This window comes from Urocitellus parryii, chromosome 6 (assembly GCF_045843805.1).
Source record: "Urocitellus parryii isolate mUroPar1 chromosome 6, mUroPar1.hap1, whole genome shotgun sequence".
NCBI classification, from domain to species: Eukaryota; Metazoa; Chordata; class Mammalia; order Rodentia; family Sciuridae; genus Urocitellus; species Urocitellus parryii.
In genome coordinates, this window is record NC_135536.1 from 28,243,031 (window position 1) to 28,262,542 (window position 19,512).

At 41.2% G+C, this 19,512-nt stretch overlaps 2 protein-coding genes across 13 annotated transcripts in view; one reads left to right on the top strand and one right to left on the bottom strand.

The window, feature by feature from the left end:
- Positions 1-54: 54 nt before the first annotated feature.
- Positions 55-17,815, top strand: Fam161b (FAM161 centrosomal protein B). 4 transcript variants are annotated; one of them, XM_026401170.2, is made up of 10 exons: positions 55-172; positions 2,893-3,212; positions 3,947-4,497; positions 6,408-6,754; positions 7,485-7,612; positions 10,079-10,243; positions 10,456-10,555; positions 12,170-12,312; positions 12,999-13,146; positions 17,798-17,815. In XM_026401170.2, exons 1-9 carry the CDS (start codon positions 119-121, stop codon positions 13,135-13,137), a joined length of 1,947 nt encoding a protein of 648 aa, XP_026256955.2. In that variant the 5' UTR covers positions 55-118; the 3' UTR covers positions 13,138-13,146; positions 17,798-17,815. The 4 variants fall into 4 exon arrangements, with proteins under 4 accessions (XP_026256955.2, XP_026256946.2, XP_026256937.2 ...); XM_026401161.2 differs by lacking the exon at positions 17,798-17,815 and adding an exon at positions 14,406-14,569; XM_026401152.2 differs by lacking the exon at positions 17,798-17,815 and having other exon boundaries at positions 12,999-13,650.
- Positions 11,649-19,512, bottom strand: part of Znf410 (zinc finger protein 410) — a 39,777-nt gene continuing 31,913 nt past the window's right edge. For 4 of the 9 annotated variants that reach the window (XM_026401186.2, XM_026401194.2, XM_026401201.2 and 1 more), the window contains one exon: positions 17,391-17,592. In XM_026401186.2, coding sequence (XP_026256971.1) covers positions 17,503-17,592 — 90 coding nt within the window. In that variant the 3' untranslated portion in view covers positions 17,391-17,502. Of the gene's footprint in view, positions 11,734-14,654; positions 15,379-15,662; positions 15,761-17,390; positions 17,593-19,512 lie in introns of those variants that run through there. The other 5 variants (XR_003301884.2, XM_077799675.1, XM_026401237.2 and 2 more) reach the window with 5 other exon arrangements.

Below are 19,512 nucleotides of genomic sequence, written 5' to 3' on the forward strand. Positions count from 1 at the left end.
GGACGCCCTAGAAGCCAATAAGAGGCTTATGAAGGGGCGTAGAGCCAAGAAAGGGTGTAGTAGCACTGCCACCTCCGCCTTTATCTCCGCTTCTGTTTCCGTCTGCCTAGCTAAGAAGATGACTGTAGGAAGGTCTGCAGGATCCCCTGATGGGGCAGAGTGGACAAGTCAGGTGAGGAGAGAAAGAAGAGAGGTAGCAGGGCTGCGCTTAGGAAACGAATCCCTAAGTGAGGAAACTGGCGTTGCCTTGGAGACAGAAGGCAGGGCCGAGTCAACCGAGGGGTTGGGGGTTAAAATTGGCAGCATTTAGCCCTTGGGAGGCGGATTCTTGTCTTCGGGATTCGAACTACTTGTGCCATGCTCTTGGTCAACAACAGTGGAGTTCAGTTTTTGCTTGTCCTCTCATCTATATTATGACAGTTGTTGTCCCTATGTTGTAAAAGAGAATACAGAGGCATAGGAAGATTAAGAAATTTGCCCTCAAATCCACATAGAGACAAAAAGTAGGTTAGTAGTTAGGGGAATTAGGGAATGTCTACTAAAGGGTATGGAGTTTTTTTTTTGCGGGGGGGCAGGGCGATGAAGATGTTCTAAAATTTGTTGTGAAAGTTGCATAACTCTGTACTAAAACCCATCAGATTATGCTCTTTGAATGAATTGTATGCTATGGAAATTAAATATCAACAACGATTTTTTTTTTTTAAAGAAATTTGCCCGAGACAACTGCTCTTCAGTAACATAGCCAGGACTATAGCGTATACACAGCTTTGCCTCAGAATGTAGCATTCTATCTAGTCTTACAGTTGGACCTTACAGAACCCAGTGAAACCAAATATATCCCCTGGAGGAATGCAGTGTCCTGCCTTCAGTTGATTTGCCTTTTGCAACCATTCATCTTCTACATCCTGGCTCCATGCCAACTTCTCAAAGGACATCTAATGCCACCATGCTCCAGTCACAGTGGCTCTCTTTCTTATATAAGATTCAAGTCTTTTCCTTTCCAGGATCCTGCATCAAGGCCTTTACCTTTGCTGTTCCTTGACTCCAGAATATTCTTACCTCAAATCTTAGCAAAACCGATTCCTTCTCGTTAATTGGGTGTCAATCCAAAACTCCTCCATAATGAGAAAATAAAAATCAGCTCAGGACTGAGAAAGCACAGATATCCCCAGCTTATGACGGTTCATCTAATGATTTTACAAGTTTACAATGGTAGGAAAGCACTAAGTATTCAGTAGAAACCACATTTCACATTTTGAATTTTGATCTTTACCTTAACTAGCAATATCATACTCTCTCCATACTGGTAGAGAGACAGAGAGCTATAGCTCCCAGTTAGTGACACAGTCGTAAGGGTGAATAACATAATCTATAGTATGCTGTGTTGCTAAGCTAGGACATTCATTAAATTGGGTGTATTAGATGCATTTATTTTTTTTACTTATTAACAGTTTACAATGGGATTATCTGGACATAACCCCATCATATGTCAAGGAACATTTGTATCCCCCAGACCATAACAGACACAGATAAAGCCAGCTGCAAAATCAGCAGGAAATAGTGTTTCTCTTGGGGTCATAATATAGCTAGCTACAAAATTACTAACACCCCTTCTTCTAAATGATAATGCTTACTTAACAGTTACTTACCTATCCCTGCAGGGAAAAAAAAAAAGCTCAATTACCCACTCACTAAACCATTCCCATGTTGGGTGTGGTGGCACACACCTGTAATCCCAGCTACTCTGGAGGCTGAGGCAGGAGAATCACAAATTCCAACCCAACCTGGGCAATTTATCAAGACTTTCTCAAAATAAAAAGTTTTTAAAAAGGGCTGGATATAGCTCAGTGATAGAGTTCTCCTGGGTTCAATCCCCAGTACTACAAAACAACAACAAAAACCCAATACTAAAAGAAAAGGTTAAATTGTTCCTACTTCATGACTGCACCCATCCTCTTATGACCTTCCTAAGAATCAATCAGACAAGCCAACACTAAAACCCTGCCACTAATACGCACACACCAGGTTCCTTATTGTTTCTCATGATGTACTGTAATTAATAAACATCACTCTGATTATGGATACATTCCTAGTGACTCTAATAGATTTTATCAACATAAAAGTTTTCCATAAGTAACCCATCACTCTATAACCTCAGTGTGTATGCTTTTATTTGAATATGTGATCTTATTATATTTTCTGTCTCCTCACTAGAATGTAAGCTTCTTGAGAATAGAGACCTTGTTTTTCTTGTTTTCAGTCCAGTGTGTTAGATATCCAACAGATATTTTCTATATGAATGAATGAATGAAGTTTTGTTGTTGTCATTTTCCAGTGCTGGGCACAAATCCAATCCTTGAGCATGCTAGGCAAGCTTTCTACCACTGAGCTACACCCCTAGCCCCTGAATAAATTATTTAAAAGTTGGTTCGGTGTCTCATGTTCTAGGATATCACTCTTTCCGTTAGACTACATTGTCCTATTAATCATCCATTTCTAGTGATAGAATAGAAATTAGTTAGAACATGAGAAAAGTAGGGGCCTAAACAGGGCAACAAGAGAAGAACAACAGGTAAATCTCAAGGAAAGTGGGTACAGAGTGTGCCCAAGGTCCTGGGTAGGATTCCTGGAATGCATGGTGCAGGTTAGGTGCTCTGCTTACTGTACTGCAGGGATAGGGAACATGCTTTAGCTCTTTGCTTCCCTTTCCTGCCCTACAACCAAGCACATCTGTATACCAGGATGTGAAATTTCTTTAGAGCAAGGAACACATCTTATTTGTTCCTCTTATCCCTAATATACTAAGACTTATTCAAAGTGAAATTAATCATTATGTTTTGAAGACGGTAGAAATTATAGTTTAACTCACAGTTTATTTCTATTCCATTTTAGATACTTTCCCCCCAATCCTCCTCTGACACGGAGGCAGAAGACAAACTGTCTGGGGATGGTATGGTTTTACCCAGGGCTGGAAAACTCCATGAGCTCCTCAGCCTAGAGGATGAGACAGAGTCCACCTCTGTCTCAACTGGAAGCTTTTATGACTCCCTACAGGTTCTAAAGCAGAGGGACAAACAGGGTCTGTTGGAGTCCCTTTTTCAGGCTGACTCAGACAGTGATAAGAACATCTCTGAAGATGATGAGGTCCTAGAGAATTTCTTCCAGGACAAGGGCAGGGGGAAGCCACAGATCCAGTACCCTGGATCTCAGAGGTAAGGCTCTACAGTCAACAGCTACCCCACTCCATCACTCTGGGGCAGTCATGCCATGTCTCTGGGCTGTATCTTCCTTTGTCATGTAGGGACCATGTCTGCAAATTTCTACCTAGGCAGGCTCTGGCTCATAATCAAATTTTGAGTCCAACCGTTTTGATTCCTACCAGCAATCCTAAATCATTGTGGGCAACTCTTAGTTCAATGAAACATTAGAATTGATTAAAGGAATGTCTTTCCTAAACAAACCTTTCCCCAAGAATGACAAGGTACTTTGACCTTGGCCAACTCGGCTATGTGATGCATACTTTAGCTCATTTAGTATTTGCTTTCTCCTCCCAGTAACCTTATAAGTGGATATTATATTTGTCACTCTACATATGAGGAAATTCATAATCTTAAGGTTTGAAGCAGGTCTTTAACTTAGATCTAATTCTAAATTCCTGCTTTGACCTATTGCACTGTTTTCTCTGTCATATGCAAATAAGAGTGCAAACATGGCAGTTTGTGGATCAATTCTGAGAACATTTCTACTAGGCTGCTAGGATTGCCAGTGGGAAGAGTGGGGAGGCCTCATGGAAGAGTTATGGGTATAGAGGCTTATGAGGCTGTGAGATCAGGCTGAGAAGCTAGCTGTGGCTTGCCTGGCAAAGAGGCCTGGGGAAGAGGATCAGGAAACAGCAGGGCTTCCTGACTGCCCAGTCCTCCACACACAGACCTGCTCTCTCCCACAGGTGTGACTCCACAAGGCGCTGTAGCTCCCTGAACAGCCTTTCCTCTGGTCTTCCCAAGGCTCAGGCCCAGCCGCCCTCAGGCTCCAAGTCTGCCTCCCAGCACAGAAGTGTCAGCTCCTGGACATCGTCCATCACCGTCCCTCAGCCATTCTGCATGACAGTGCGGGAGGCCCAAAAGAAAGCTCAGTGGCTGGCCTCCCCTGCCTCCTTTGAGCAGAAGAGGCAGCAGGCCCAGAGGCAGGGCCAAGAGGAGGCTGAGTGCCACAGACAGTTCCGGGCACAGCCTGTACCTGCACATGTCTACCTACCCCTCTACCAGGACATCATGGAGCGCAGGGAGGCCCAGAGACAAGCAGGGATCCAGAAGAGGAAGGAACTGCTCCTCTCATCCTTAAGGCCCTTCAGCTTCCTGGAGAAGGAGGAACAGCGAAAGGAAGCTGCACGACAGAGAGACCTGGCTACCACAGTGAAGGCTACGGTCCCCCCAAAGAAGGCCATAAGAAGGATCCCCAAGTCCATTCTGGAACCAGCCCTTGGGGACAAACTCGAGGGTAAAGATATCCTTGCCACCTGCCGCCTCCTGCTTGTGGGTACCAAAAGACCCAGTTGGTTAGTTGGCTTGGCTTGGAGATGAGCTGTCTGGGTGGACCCATTAGAGGCTGCAGGCTCAGTGTAGGCCATGAGGGAGGTTTAAAAAATATATGTGAATAAGGGCCTCAGGCTTTATTCATTCCACAGCCACATATGGTACTTACCAGGCACTGTTCTCTGATGAATAAGCAAACATGGAGTTTGTAGACATGTGAGGAGGCATATAATAGAAAAATAATTATAAATGGGATAAATCAGCCACGTGTAGTCAGCTACTTGGGAGGCTGAGGTGGGAGGATCCAAGTTCCAGGCCAGTGTAGATAATTTAGCAAGACTCTATCTCAAAATAAAAAATGGCTGGGGGATATAGCTCAGTGGCAAAGCACCCCTGAATTTAATCCCCAGTACCCTTCCCCCATTTTTTTTTTTTTTCTCTTTAAGGAGGTGAGAGCTCTTTCCCTCTCCCTGCTGCATGTGCCCACAAGCCCTGGTGGAGGTCGCCTCCAGTCTAAGACAACATGTGGCTGGGCCTTCACTGGGCTTTCAACAGGCAGAAAAATAAATGGCTATCATGTTACACTGATATTTTGCCTTCCCCAAATTTTTAAAATAAAATTTTAACTAAAATGACTAGGAATATAGCTGAGTGGTAGAACATCCTGGGTTCAATTCCCAGTACCACAGAACAGCAGCAAAAACAAATGGGATGAGTCATTTGTAAGAATTAAAGGGAGGAAGCATTGAGCATGCAATAAAAGTACCTAATTCAGTGTGTGGTGAGGAGAGAGAGAAGTTCAGGAGGGATCCAGAGAAAGTGAGCTCTGGGATGATCCTGACAGAGGAACCATAGTTAATTTGGTGAAGAGGGAGGAGGAAGAGCCAAGTAGAGATGTGGCCTAGAGGTAGATGGAAGCTGAGAGGATCAGAGAAGGGTGACAAGGGAGGAAGGATAGGTATAAGAAAGCTCTGAGGGGACTTGCTGGCCACTTGGATGAGTTTGGATTCCATCCCAAGGGCACTGGCAGGTTTTAAGTAGAGTGGCTCATGATCAGATACGCAGTTTAGAAAGATCACTTGCTATTGTAGATAATTAAAGGTGGCAGCAAAACTGGAGAGATGTTGATCTAATAGGCCATTTCAACAATTCAGTTTAGACATCATGAAACTAACAGTGGGGATGAAGAAAAGAGAGAGGCTAGAGAAAGGCTAAAGAGGAAGATACAGAGAGTTTGATAGGCGGGGCTGGGGATGTGGCTCAAGCGGTGGTGCGCTCGCCTAGCGTGCGTGCGGTCCGGGTTCCATCCTCAGCACCACATACAAACAAAGATGTTGTGTCCGCCGAGAACTAAGAAAAAATAAATGTTAAAATTCTCTCTCTCTCTCTGTCCCCCTCTCTCTCTCACTCTCTCTTTAAAAAAAAAAAAAAAAAGAAAGTTTGATAGGCAAGAGGGAAGACATGACAATTGTTTGGGCAAAGGGTGTGGGCATTTGAGTGGCTAGAGAGAAGCAGGGGGATGGCCTGATTTCCCCTGCTTTGTCTCTAAAGAGGAAGTTGTAGAAAGTGCCCAACAAGCATAAATGGTAGCTGTTTCTGCAGTATGACTAGCATGGGCAGTGGTGGCCTGGTCACCATATACTAATGAGCATTCCAGAAAAGAGAAAAAAAAGCAAACTCATTTTCAAAAAATTTTTAAGTTTGTAAAATTTTGCCATTTCTTTATATTGTGGCCAAATTCAGGTTTCCCACAGGATGTCAGTGGGTTTACAGTGTTCCTGAAAAGTTAACAGTTGACTTAACACTACTGCTGGTGCTTTTGGTGTGAAGCTTGGTCTGTATGTACTCATCACTGCCCTGATTCTTTCTCCACAGAAGCTGAGCTCCTCAGAAAAATTCGCATCCAGATGAGGGCCCTGGACATGCTCCGGAAGGCCTCCTCCCCTGTTGCCTCCTCTAGTAGCCGGGCTGATTCACAGCCCCGCACAGCTGCCCGAACCCAGGAGAAAAAGCTTGGCTTTCTGCAACCTGACTTTGGATTCCAGCCTCAGGTGAATCCTGTTGTTCCTGACCATGAGGGTCTATATCAAGCCTTCCAGAGAAGAGCTGCCAAGAGAAAGGAAACCCGGGAGGCAACTCGCAACAAGCCCTTCTTGCTGAGGACTGCCAACCTTCGTCATTCTCCACGATCCTGTGATGCTTCCACCACTGAAGGAAGGAGGGTGAGGGCCCGGGGAACTGTGGGAGGGCCAGGACCTCCTGGGGCATGAAATGCAGGATGGGCCTGGGGCTTGAAGGAAAGCACTTCTCATGACATTTTTCTACCTTAACTCTCTCTCTTTTTTTTTTAATATTTATTTTTTAGTTTTTGGCGGACACAACATCTTTGTTTTGAATGTGGTGTTGAGGATCGAACCCGGGCCACACGCATGCCAGGCGAGCACACTACTGCTTGAGCCACATCCCCAGCCCAACCTTAACTCTTTTTTTCCCCCAGCCTTTTTTAAATTTTGAGACAGGGTCTTACTAAGCTGCTAAGACTGACCTTCAACTTGGGATCCTTCTGTCTCCCCCTCCTGTGTCCAGGCATATCAGTTGTAAGCAGATCCACATTCCTGCAAATTTAAGACCTCAGGAGCACTCCTTTTCATTCCCTCTATCTAGAAGGATTTTGCAGATATATGCACAAGCAGATCTGGAAGGCAGGGAATTGGGATCAATTGCTTGTGTCCCTATATCATTTCCAAGGAAATATCATTTGATAAAAAACTTTAGGGTTATTATCCTAGTCTTGTCCTGGTTACTAACCTTGAGATCTTATTATCTTTGTCTTATTCCTAGGAATAAAATGGAAGATTCTCATTTTCAGTCTTTCACTGAAATTGAATCTCAACTAAGACAGAAACTAGTCATACATGCTATCCCACCAATACCAGCTTTCCTTTCTTCTAGGGTTCCCCAGAGCCACCAGCTACATTCCTAACAAGGAGTCGTTCTCTGAGTGGCCTTGCTTCCCTCTCCACCAACACCCTCCCTGTGCATATCACAGATGCCACCAGGAAGAGGGAATCTGCAGTCAGGTGAGTGGTCAGGCTGCATAAAACTCAATGCTCTGATCTGGGTAAAAGTCGGGAATCCACCTTCCTGTGAGGCCTTCTCACTTGTCCTCAGAGACATCACAAAGGGATTGAAAGATTCCTTGATCAGGGCAGGAATACATGTGGTCTCCATGCCTGGGGCTAGCCACCACTCAGTTCTCTAGGGGACTTATTTGGTGCAAGGCACAATATTAAGGCTGAAGATCCTTTAGAAACCTAAAGTGTAATATCTAGTCTGAAATATAGAAAAGCTCAGATGCTATTACTGTATTTTGTAATGAGTACTGTGAGGGCACCAGGCAGCCTGGGGCAGAGGTCTCTTGCCTTTTGGAAAAATGTCTGAGATGAAATCTAAAGAATGACAGGGAGTTAGACATATGAAGGCTTGAGAGAAAGAGAGTTTCAGACAGAATAACATGTACAAAAGCCTATACATAAAAAGAGGGTGGTAGCCACGAAGAACAAGAATTCAGAAAAGTGTGATAGCAGGTGGCTGAACCTGCCACAAAGAATAATGAAACACTGATTACCTAGAAATGCTCTGAGAGTCATCTTAGGGAGATGTCAGAGTCTGGAAGTAGGAGTTTTTTGTTTATTTGGTTTTTGCAGTGTTGGGGGCGGGGGATAGAATCCCAGAGTCTTGAGCATGTGAGCCAAGAACTCTACCACTGAGCTGTACACTCTCCAGCCCAGCCTGTTTATTTTTAACTCTTCAGCTGACCTCATTCTGGTATTGTTCTCTTTGAGCCAGTCCCCAGGAGAGTTCCTTCTCCTTCAGGCCTCTGAGGTAATGCAAAGCAGGATGGTCCTGGGAAAGGACTTAACATCTAGTACCTCTAAATACCTTCCCATGGGGCTTCCATGGAAGTAGATAGAATTTACTTGGCTCCTGCAGGCAAGAGGGATTGTAGAAATGTACTTAAGATCCACAAGACATAAATGCATCCCTTAAATGCATCAGTTCCTAAAGCCCAATAAGAGTGGCCTCATGAATAAGAAGCCAGCCAGCTACGGAGAATACCCACATCTCTGTTCCCACAGTAAGGAATTGGACATTTTCTTTCTTCCCTCCCTTTTTTTGGTACCAGAGATTGAACTCAGGGCACTCAACCACTGAGCCACATCCACAGCCCTATTTTGTATTTTATTTAGAGACAGGGTCTCACTGAGTTGTTTAGCGTCTTGCCATTGCTGAGGCTGTATTTGAACTCAGCGATCCTCCTGTCTCAGCCTCTGGTGTGCTACCACGCCCATCTTTCTTCTTTTAAAAACAGTGCTGAGGATCTAACCCAGGATCTCACGCAAGCTAGACAAGTGCTTACCAGTGAGCTACGTCACTAACCCTGGAGTTTGATTTTTTTTTTCCCTTTTGTATGGGAGACTGAAACTTAAGTCCTTGCTCTTGCTAGGCCAGAATCCTACCACTGAGTTACATATTTGACCCTTTATTTTTATTTAGAGACAGGGTCTTAATAAACTGCCCAGACTATCTTCAAACTTTGCAATTTTCCTGCCTCAGCCTTCCGGGTAGTTGGTATTACAGGCGTGCACCACCACACCTGGCTCAGAATTTGATTAAATTTCATGCCCTTTCTTAATAAATGTTCACATCCCAGTGCAGGCCTTAATTTTTTTTCTTTTTGGTAGAACTCGCCATAGAATCTTGTAGAATGGTAATTACACAAACCAAGTGCTGCAAGTTGACCCCAAATTTTCAGTGGGTATTGAAGGAGGCTAATTTCCAGTTCTTTTTATATATGCAAATTGTGAATTACAAACCCGGGGCTAGGTTGTGGCTCAGTGGTAGCATGCTTGCCTAGCATGCATGAGGCACTGGGTTCGATCCATAAAAATAAAGACAATAAAGTCCATCAACAACTAAAAAGATATTATTAAAAACAACAACTAAAAAGATATTAAAAAAAATAATCACAAACCCAAATACCTTCCTGCCCACTGTTTACAGTGTTCAAGGGCAGAGATTCTGGTTCTGATCATGGCTTTCTTGTTGGCATGTTGGAGACTGAGCCTCAGACTCCTTCTCTGTAAAAGGGGAGCTTACAGTCTTTACATTATGAGGCCCTTTTGAAGATTACATGAAATGTAATAGTATTTGATTCATGGGTGGGTAGTCCAGCAAATGGTAGTTGTTAATATTGTTTCCAGATAAGTGAGGAACCTAGCAGATTTTCTGAGTATTTGGCTATTTAAGGATATACATGTTTCAAGTTCAGTGAATGAACTTTTCCCATAATGCTGGAAAGGTTTCATTTCCCAATGCATTTAATCCCAGAAGCTTATTCTTCCTGAAAATGGCACCATGGTCAATTATCTGCCTCATTCATAAAAAACAAACAAACAAAACACTTTCCAGAAAGAGTACTACAATTGCTTCTAAATATACCCAGGTTGATTATCTGTACTCTTATTTTTGTTCTCTCCCTTTAGAAGTTCACTTGAAAAAAAAGACAGAGTAGATGAGAGCATTCGGTGGTTGGAGATGCACAAAAAGAAGTGTCAAGCAATGTCTAAATCTGTGACCTTGCGTGCAAAAGCCATGGATCCCCATAAAAGCCTGGAGGAGGTGTTCAAAGAAAAGCTGAAAGAGAACCGGTTAGTGTCAAAAGGGTGCAGGTCTTGGGATCCAACATATGGTTGCCCGGAATATGTGGAGTTATTAAGCTTCTGTGATCACAGGGTATCAAGAATTTTGCCAGGCAGTTAGGAATTTATAATACACATGGGAGTTATTCTGCTCAATATAAATGAAGGGCATTCTAGATTGAAAAAGATGGAATTCTTTCTAGAAATCTTATCAATTCCAGGAATAATGACCGTAAAAGAGCAAAAGAGTATAAGAAAGAATTGGAGGAAATGAAGAAGAGAATACAAAAGAGACCATATCTCTTCGAACAAGTTACCAAGGTAAAACTCAACTATCACTCATTTTCTTTTCTGCCTGGATGAATGTGATCTTAGAAGTTAAGAAACAATTTTAGTATGTGGGCACTGATCATTTCCTTAAGATTCAGATATTCTAAATTGAAACACCTTTTATTACTACCATGTTTCCCCCTTAAATATAGGTCTGCATGGGTTCAGATGCTCACAAACACCCCACAAGGCTCTTTCTAGATTAACTTTGGCTTTCAGGCTGAAAGAATCATTTGAAGATATTCTCTAGACTTAAGGGGAAGGTGAACTCAGTTGCAACTTCCCTAAGCAAGTCTGTTCAGCCCACAAAGGAAACCATCCCAGGCAGTTTGAGATCATGTTCTTTATATCCCTTTTCCCTCAGTTTCAGTCAATAGATGGGATTCCACAGTGGCTGGTTCCAGTTTCTGAGTATTAGCTCCATCCTGTAGATATTGCAGGATCTAGGCATGTAGGGGTCCAGGTCCACCCCGTGCCCCCAGCACACCTGTATGCCACCAACACACTGGACTGTCTGGGTTTACTTAGCAACTCACATTGTTCAAAATCTCAAGCCGACCTTTCTTCTTTATGTTAATTTGTGTCAAGCAGGTTTAGTCTTTAGATTCCAACAGATTTTTTTCAACACACTAGGAAAAACACAGAGTACTACAATTTTGCTCTTGAATAATACTTAAACTAAAACAAGCAAAAAATAACATTCACATACAAATTATCATCCTTATGTTAAGAATGTTCCCAATGCACCTTACTTTCTTCTGTCTTGGTGTTCCTAAGAATGGTTTGGTTGCTTTTAAGTCGTAAACTGCTGGGTGCAGTGGTGCCCATCTATAACCCCAGCAACTTAGTAGGCTGAAGCAGAATCAAAAGTTCAAAGCCAGTCTCAGCAATTTAATGAGGCCCTGAGTTAGCTAGACTCTGTTTCAAAATTTTTAAAAAAAGAACTGGAGATGTTACTTAGTGGTAAAGCGCCCCAGGTTTAATCCCCAGTGCCAAAAAATAAGAAAATGAAAATAAATAAAGAACTTTAAATCTTAAAATGGTTTTAGTCCCCCATTCTTCATCTGAGTTTCACTTCATCTCCGACAAATTCAAGTCCTCGTTTTTAAAGGTGTGGTTCCCAAATTAAGAGTTGGCTTCTCCTGAAGACATAGAGTTGCAGGCCTCTTCTGCAATTGGAACCGAATTTGAAAAATGATGTTTCAAACTAAAGAAATCTAAATCTAATATCAATTTATATTTTATTCACAGCCACACTATGCCTAATTCAAATGTGTTGTATGGCGATCCCAGAATTTGTCATATAAAATAAGTACAGGATTTTGATCTCAAAATGAGTGGTTGTTTTAAAGGTTCCTCCCAGTGATGTTGCTGAAGATAACAATTTAGAGCTGCAGAGTGACAGCAGCATCTCAGATTAAGATTATGCATTTTAACAAGATCCTCTGGGGCTCAATTGTACATTAAAGCTTGAAAAAAAGTAATTTTTATGCAAATCTGTCAAGCACTAAGTTTTGAAGGTGGTGGTAGGGACATTATTGTAGAGGTACTGATTAAGATGGCAATTCCCAAGATAGCTACAGCAGATTAATTTCTATCCTTCAGGACCTTGCCAGGAAAGAAGCAGAACAACGCTATCGAGACACCCTGAAGCAGGCTGGACTGGAGGAAGACTTTGTGAGGAACAAGAGTCGAGGCACCCGGGCTGTACAATGGAAGGAGGAGTCTAATGCCAAGGATTCCCCCAGGTAAAGTGAAAGGGAGAAAAGGATAGCATCTCCATTATTCTCAATTCTGTTTCTCAAGTTCCAGTATATCCTCCACTAATTCCTGTTTTCCCCTTAGACACGGTGCTTTATAGCCAGGCATGGTGGCACATGTGTGCAATCCATAAGATTTGGGATTATTAAGGCAGGAGGATTGCAAGTTCAAGGCCAGCCTCGGGCATTTAGCAAAACCCTGCCTCAAAATATAAAAAGGAGTAGAAATGTAGCTCAGTGGTGAAGTACCCTGGGTTCAATTCCCAAAAACAAAACAGAAATGTCTCTTTATAGCCAGGCATCATATGCCAGTAATCCCAGTGACTCAGGAAGCTAAGGTAGGAGAATCACCAGTTTGAGACCAGTCTGGGCAACTTAGTGAGATCTAAGGGGCTGGAGTTGTGGCTCAGTGGTAGAGTGCTTGCCTGGCATATGTGAGGCCCTGGGTTTGATCCTCAGTACCACATATAAATAAATAAAAGACCCAATGACAACTAAAAAATATTAAAAAAAAAAAAAAAGAGCTAGTAATGTAGCTCAGTGGACTGCCCTTACTAGGTTCAATCCCTCATACAGGGGGAAAAAAAAAAGTTGAGGCCATTCTTAAACTTTATACATTGCTTTCTTTAATTTAAAATATTCTGTTTCATAATGTTGTTTCATTTACTTTGCAGCATCTATGAAACTACAAACCTCAGCATCAATGATCCTCAGAAGGATTTAGAAGGATCTCTAGAACAGCTTCTAAGCCCCCAAAAAGAATCGGAGGAGCTATATTATGAATCATCAGACCATCTGAAATCACTGGCCTAATCAGCTCATGTAACATTACTGCTTTTGCGCATCAAATATCTCACTAGGGGTTGAGTCAAGGCAGGCAAAACTTGGGTTTGAATATTGCTACTATTAAAGAATAAGGAAAAGAAGAGTGACAGATAACAGGAATGTTTTTAAAGAATCAAATTAGAGAAGCTCAGGATAGAGGGATCATAACCTAGACCTAAGGGGTCTTACTTTGTACCTGCATTTAAGAGCAACTATAGAAAAAAGAACACAAGCCAAAATGCTAATCAGGGCTGTTCAGGAAACATGAGTAAGTTAAATGGGGTAGATATAAGATAGGAGATAGTAAGGAACCAGAGAGCATAAATCCTGTAAGAATACAGGCCCAGAATTACAACATCAGCTATTGTCATCAGAAACCAGAAATGTTACAGCTACTTGGGAGACTGAAGCAGGAGGATCACAAGTTCAAGGCTAGCCTCAGAAACTTAGCGAGAACCTGTCTTAAAAAAAAAAAAAAAAAAAAAAAGGCCGGAGCTGGGGGCTAAAGCTTTAGTGGCAGAGCACTCCCCATGGGCTTAATCTCCAGTACCAGACACACACACACACAACACACACACAAAGCCAGAAATGTGCATCTTGGCAACTAATTAAAAATTATTTAGGCCAGGCATGGTGGCACCCACTTGTAATCCCAGCAGATTGGGAGGCTAGGCAGGGTGATTGAGAGTTCAAAGCTGGCTTCAGCAAAAACGAGGTACTAAGCAATTCAGACCCTGACTCTAAATAAAATACAAAATAGGGCTGGGGATGTGGCTTAGTGTTTGAGTGCCCCTGAGTTCAATCCCTGGTACCCCTTGCCAAAGTTATTTTATGTGGGCAAAATAAAACACATCTGTTTACCAGATTTAGCCCATGGGGGATGACAAATTTGCAACCTTTAGTTCAGGGTTTCTTATCCTTAGCACTTAATATTTTGGGATTTTTTTTTTTTTAATTGGTAGTTATGAGAGGAACCTGTCCTTTATAGGCAGGATCCCTGGTCTTTACTCAGTAGCACTTTCTTTTAGTTTGACAACCAAAAGTGTTTCCAGATATTGCCAGATGTCCCCTAGAGGACAAAAACTTCCCAGGGTGAGAATCATCCAATATCAAAGTAAGACTGCAGAAGGCAAACACTGGGATTTTAATTGCCATGAACTGAATCCACATAGCACGGGAGGAGTATGCATATCTTTTAACAAATTATCTTTCTAGAAAAAATTCAAAATTATCTGTTGTTGTTGCTGTTTTCTCAGATGCAGACATGGTCTTTTCTGATGGTAACAGAAGGATACTCTCAAACAACCATCTGGGTTTGCTAGTTAGAAATGAAGACACTCATGTTTCCTAAGACTCCTCAGTTCTGCTTTACCTCATGGAATCCTAATAATAAATCAGTGTTCTATCTTTAAAGAGAAGGAATGAATTATTTATTTTCTCTATAAGGAAACAAGTTTTGTCTAAAACAAGAACCAAATAACGGCCTGGGCTGTTTTGTTTATTTAAAGGGAAAAATGGATCATGTAATTTTTAACTTAAAAAACAAAACAAACCTCTTAACATGCTACTATTATGTTCCATAAGCAAAGAAAACAAAGTGACCAAGTAGAGGTGTACAGGACAAGACAGTACCTCAGCCTGGGCCAAGGGGAGATTCAAGTAATTTATTTTTTGCAGCCCAATGGCTGAGAGTCTGTTACTCAGGTTGCTAAAGGGAGAATGCAGACAGAACTGACATCACTCCCTTCTTCAAAGCAACAAGGCATCTTGAAAACTTCTGGTGAAGTTCCGTAGTTGGTGACAGGACATTGTTCATCCCTGTGAAAAGATAGCTGGATCTGGGATGAAAGCTCTTCAAAGGAAAACCTCCCCTCAACCAATCATAATGGAAAACTTAAGCCAACACGTAATTGAATTCACTTTAGGGAAAAGTCTATCCCAAAATTTTGCAGTGGGGAGAGAGGCAGGTAGTTACCCATCCCACAGTCACTGCTTGGCTCCTTGTCTGAATTAGATGGTGGCTGAAGAAAAGCTCTTATAATCCATTTTCTCTGCCAGGGAAGATAAACAGGCAAAAGTAGAGTCTTGTCCTTCACATATTCATTTAGTTCTGGCAGGTCGTGAGCCTTTGCATCCTTATTCCCACTATGCATTCTGGGATCAGAGCTGCTCTTCCAGGAGCACCCATGCTCATGTCCGTCTTTCAGTTAAATCTCCTTGGTTTAGTAACTGTAAAAGATTGAAAGCATATCTAAAATAGGTTATAGGTGAATTATAGGAAAATTAATTCATAATAAGTACAAGGGTTAAAAGTGAAGGGTAGGGAACACACTTGGGAGGTAAGTGAAGGACATTTAGTTCTGAAGCAAAAGACAAGCATAGACTGATAGATCTTTTTCATATATTAGCCTTGGGACAGCACTTGGGCCACTTCATGATGCTGTCATATGAACTATGGCAATAAAATATCCTGTCTATAAACAGATCTATTGTTTGAATAGTCACTTACTTACCAATCAGTGATGGAGGAATGTGTAACTTACAAGGAAATCAGAAATAGTGGAGCTAAAACTCTTTAGATGTTTGTGTCAGCCAAAACACAGACTGAAACCTGAATGAGAAGAAAGCAGGAAAGGAGCCATTCTGTTATAAGACCTAAGAATTGAAAAGGGTTTAAAAGAATACCTTTTCTTTGATGAAGGGATTATAGTCATGAGGGACACTCTGAGGGTGTCACCAAACACTGACATTCTACTTGACACGTAAGGCTTCTGTTCAAAGGGAGGTTTCGTGTAATATAAATCACAAAATTATATATTTTCCTATATTATTATAAAAAGAAAGTGAGATGGCGCCCAGGGTTGTGGCTCAGTGGCAGAGCACATGTGAGGTACTGGGTTCAATCCTCAACACCACATAAAAATAAAGATTGTGTCCATGTATAACTAAAAATTTTTTTAATAGTGAGATGGGAGCAATTCAGTGAAATTCAAAATAAAAATTAGGCTTAACATCAAATGAGGTAAGTTCTTGAGCTTGATATGTATTTATTTGGTGATCTTAATTTGGATGAAGGTAATTTATATAGCAGAATTTAATGATGGAATTAAAAGAAAATTTAAACAAAGTTTAAAGAAATATTCAAAACTTAAACCATATATTTCCTTTGATGCCGTGTGGTACGGATATAAGAATGGTGTATTTTTGGCCTGGGGATATAGTTCAGTGGTAGAGCCCCTGCCTAGCACACACAGAGACCCGGGTTTGATCCCCAGCACTGAAAAAAGAAAATGTTTAGAATGTAGGCCAAGATTCTGATAAGGCTGCACTCAAACTCAGCAATGGCACTTTTGGAGAAACAAACAGAATTTGTAATTATGTTTTCTGCTTTGATTTATTTGGAAAATACTCTAAGATCTAGTTGAAGCTGGCTGGGTTCAAAGCTATACTGGTTCTTGAATTCAAGAATGTAAACTCAATGTAAATATGGAACCTCACTTGGGATGACCTTTAGTGGGTAAGAGTCCAAAAGCCCAGGTTGCAATCAGCCCTGTGCAATGAGTCCTTTAATTCTTAGAGAAGACCTCAGGCAATACTAAGAAAAACCAGAAATTATATAATCTGAACCCTTTGAATAAGTTCCCCCCATCACCTTTGATACTGGGGATTGAATGCAAGAGAGCTCTACTACTGAGCTACATCCCCAGACTTTTAAAAAATTTTTTGTTGTTGTTTGAAACAAAACATTTTATTATGGATTAAGAGGCACACAGAAATAGAGACACTTGTACAATGGATCCATGTGTCCTTCACTAAGCTTAAACAGACATTAACTCAGAGTCAAACTCATTTCAACTCATCCCTTCCCTGCCACCACCACTGCTAATCTACTAAACTATTCTGAAGCAAATCCTTGTTCAATGATTTCTGACATAAATAAGTCGTCCTTATGGATATATCTTATAAAAATATAATCACAATATCATTATCCCAGCTAAAACAAAGTAACAGTAATTTCTTAATAATATCCCGTATGCAGTTGGCCTTGCTGAGCTTGGCCTTGAAGTTGTGATCTTCTTGCCTCAGCCTCCTGGGTCACTGGGATTACAGAATTGTAATTGTAATTGTAATTGTAACTGTGCCTAGCTGACCTCTGATATTCTTGTGCATGTTAAGAAAGTGCTCTACAACTGAACTACCCCTTCAGCTCAAAAGAATTCTTAGAAATCAACATAACTAACTCACCAGAGCAAAGGACAGTTAGTACTTAGTCCTTGGATTAGGAAGAAGACTAAGCCTGGAGCCTTGAATGCCTCATTAAAATGAAGGTACTAGAGAATATGATATGCCCACCTAGAAAAGAAGAGGAGCTACACAGTAGAAACGTCCATGGTAAGGAGAAGACAATAAGGCAAGAGATGTGGGGCTCAGCAAAGGGTGTGTCTGTAAATATACAAGGACACGTGAGGTAAAAAGTGATAGTGCAGGATTTTTAGTTACATTAAAGGCAGCAATTTCCTCTTTGAGTTAATATTTTTCTGTTAAGTGTTCAGGGCTTTCATTATGAAATTGGGTACTTAGGGGCTGTTAGACCCTTAGCTTTTTGGGGGGTAAAGGACTTACTGTGTTCTTTTGTTTGTTTTTACAGTACTGAAGATCAACCCAGGATCTTGCATATGCTAGGTAAGTCCTCTACCAGTGAGCTATATTCCAAGTCCTCTTTTGATTTTTATTTATTTATTTTTAATAAGTTTTTTTTGGTACTAGGGAGTAAAACCTGGGGCACCTTTACCACTACAGTACATTCCCAGTCCTTTTTCTATTTTGAGACAGGATCTCACTAAATTTTGGAGGCTGGTCTTGAACTTGCAATCCTCCTGTCTCAGCGTCCCAAAGTCTCTGGGCTTAACAGGTATGCTTCACCACCACCTGGCTCCTCTTTTGATTTTTAGGCAATCTATGTTACCGAGTCTGCCTAAGGTTGTCAGTAGGCAGCATCTACAGGTCAATGCCAAGACCCATGTGCCTAGGTTCAAATGAACAAATTTACTATTTCTAGAATTATGCATATGTAAACATGATCATATTTTACCCATGCAGTAGCTCCCTATTGCCCCCAGGACAAAAATCATGTCTTAGAAAGCCCTTCAAGAAGGAACCAGCTTAGGGCTGGGGATTTGGCTCAAGCAGTAGCGCATTTGCCTGGCATGCGTGCGGCCTGGGTTCAATCCTCAGTACCACATACAAAAACAAAAGATGTTATGTCCGCCAATAACTAAAAAATAAATATTAAAATTCTCTCTCTCTTTAAAAGAAAAAAAAAAAAAAAAGAAGGAACCAGCTTAGGGGCTGGGGTTGTGGCTCAGAAGTAGAGCACTCGCCTACCATGCGTGAGGTACCGGGTTCAACCCTCAGCACCACATAAAAATAAAAATAAAGATATTGTGTCCACTGGTAACTAAAAAAATAAATATTAAAAAAAAGAGAAGGAACCAGCTTATCTTTCCAGCTCTCATGTTTTGGTTTCAGCCCATCTACCTATTTTATGTCCTATCATATTCAATCATCTGGGGTTCAGAGATGCATCCGGCTCCCTTTCTCTGCCTTGTACAGTGCTGCCCTTATGCAAGTTATTTTCTTCTAACTCTTCCACCTCCTCCATCAAGATGACTTCTATTCATCCCTTAGGTCTCAATTTAAAAACTCTAAAGTATATTCTCTGACTTTTCTTAATATAGGCACTTAATACACTGTTAAAAATTGTTGGTTTATTGATCTCCCATTCCTCACATTCTAACCTCTCTGTACAGCACAACTCCTAGGACACCATTAATATAGTTATGAAGTTGTAAAAGATAGAGGTCTGCCTGTAAGCTGAAACAGACAATATTGTGTTTACTATTGTGTAACTAGCATCCTAAAGTGTGCTTTGCATCAAGTATTTAACAAATATCAGTTGAATGAAGTAAGGTTTTATATGTCTGGCATTTTACATGGGGTTACCTGAACTGCTTCAATTTTTTAAAAAAGTATTTATTGGTATAGGAAAGCTGTATGTTTTTTTAAAAAAAAAGTGTCATAGGATAATTTGTGTAAGGTAAAAATAAGATAAGGCCTTGCTAAATTGCCCAAGATGGTCTCAACTTGCAATTCTCCTGCCTTAGCCTCCCAAGTCACTGGGATTAAAGGCATATACCACATAGTCTGGTTATTTTTAAAGCAATATTTACATGAGTTAGAAGTTCATTAGTAGATTCTTATAGATCTGACCTATAATGCATGATGATCTCCTGGAAATTATTTTTCTGAAATGACCATTTCAGGTATCCCATTTTGCTAGTCTTAATAAAAAGAGATCTATGC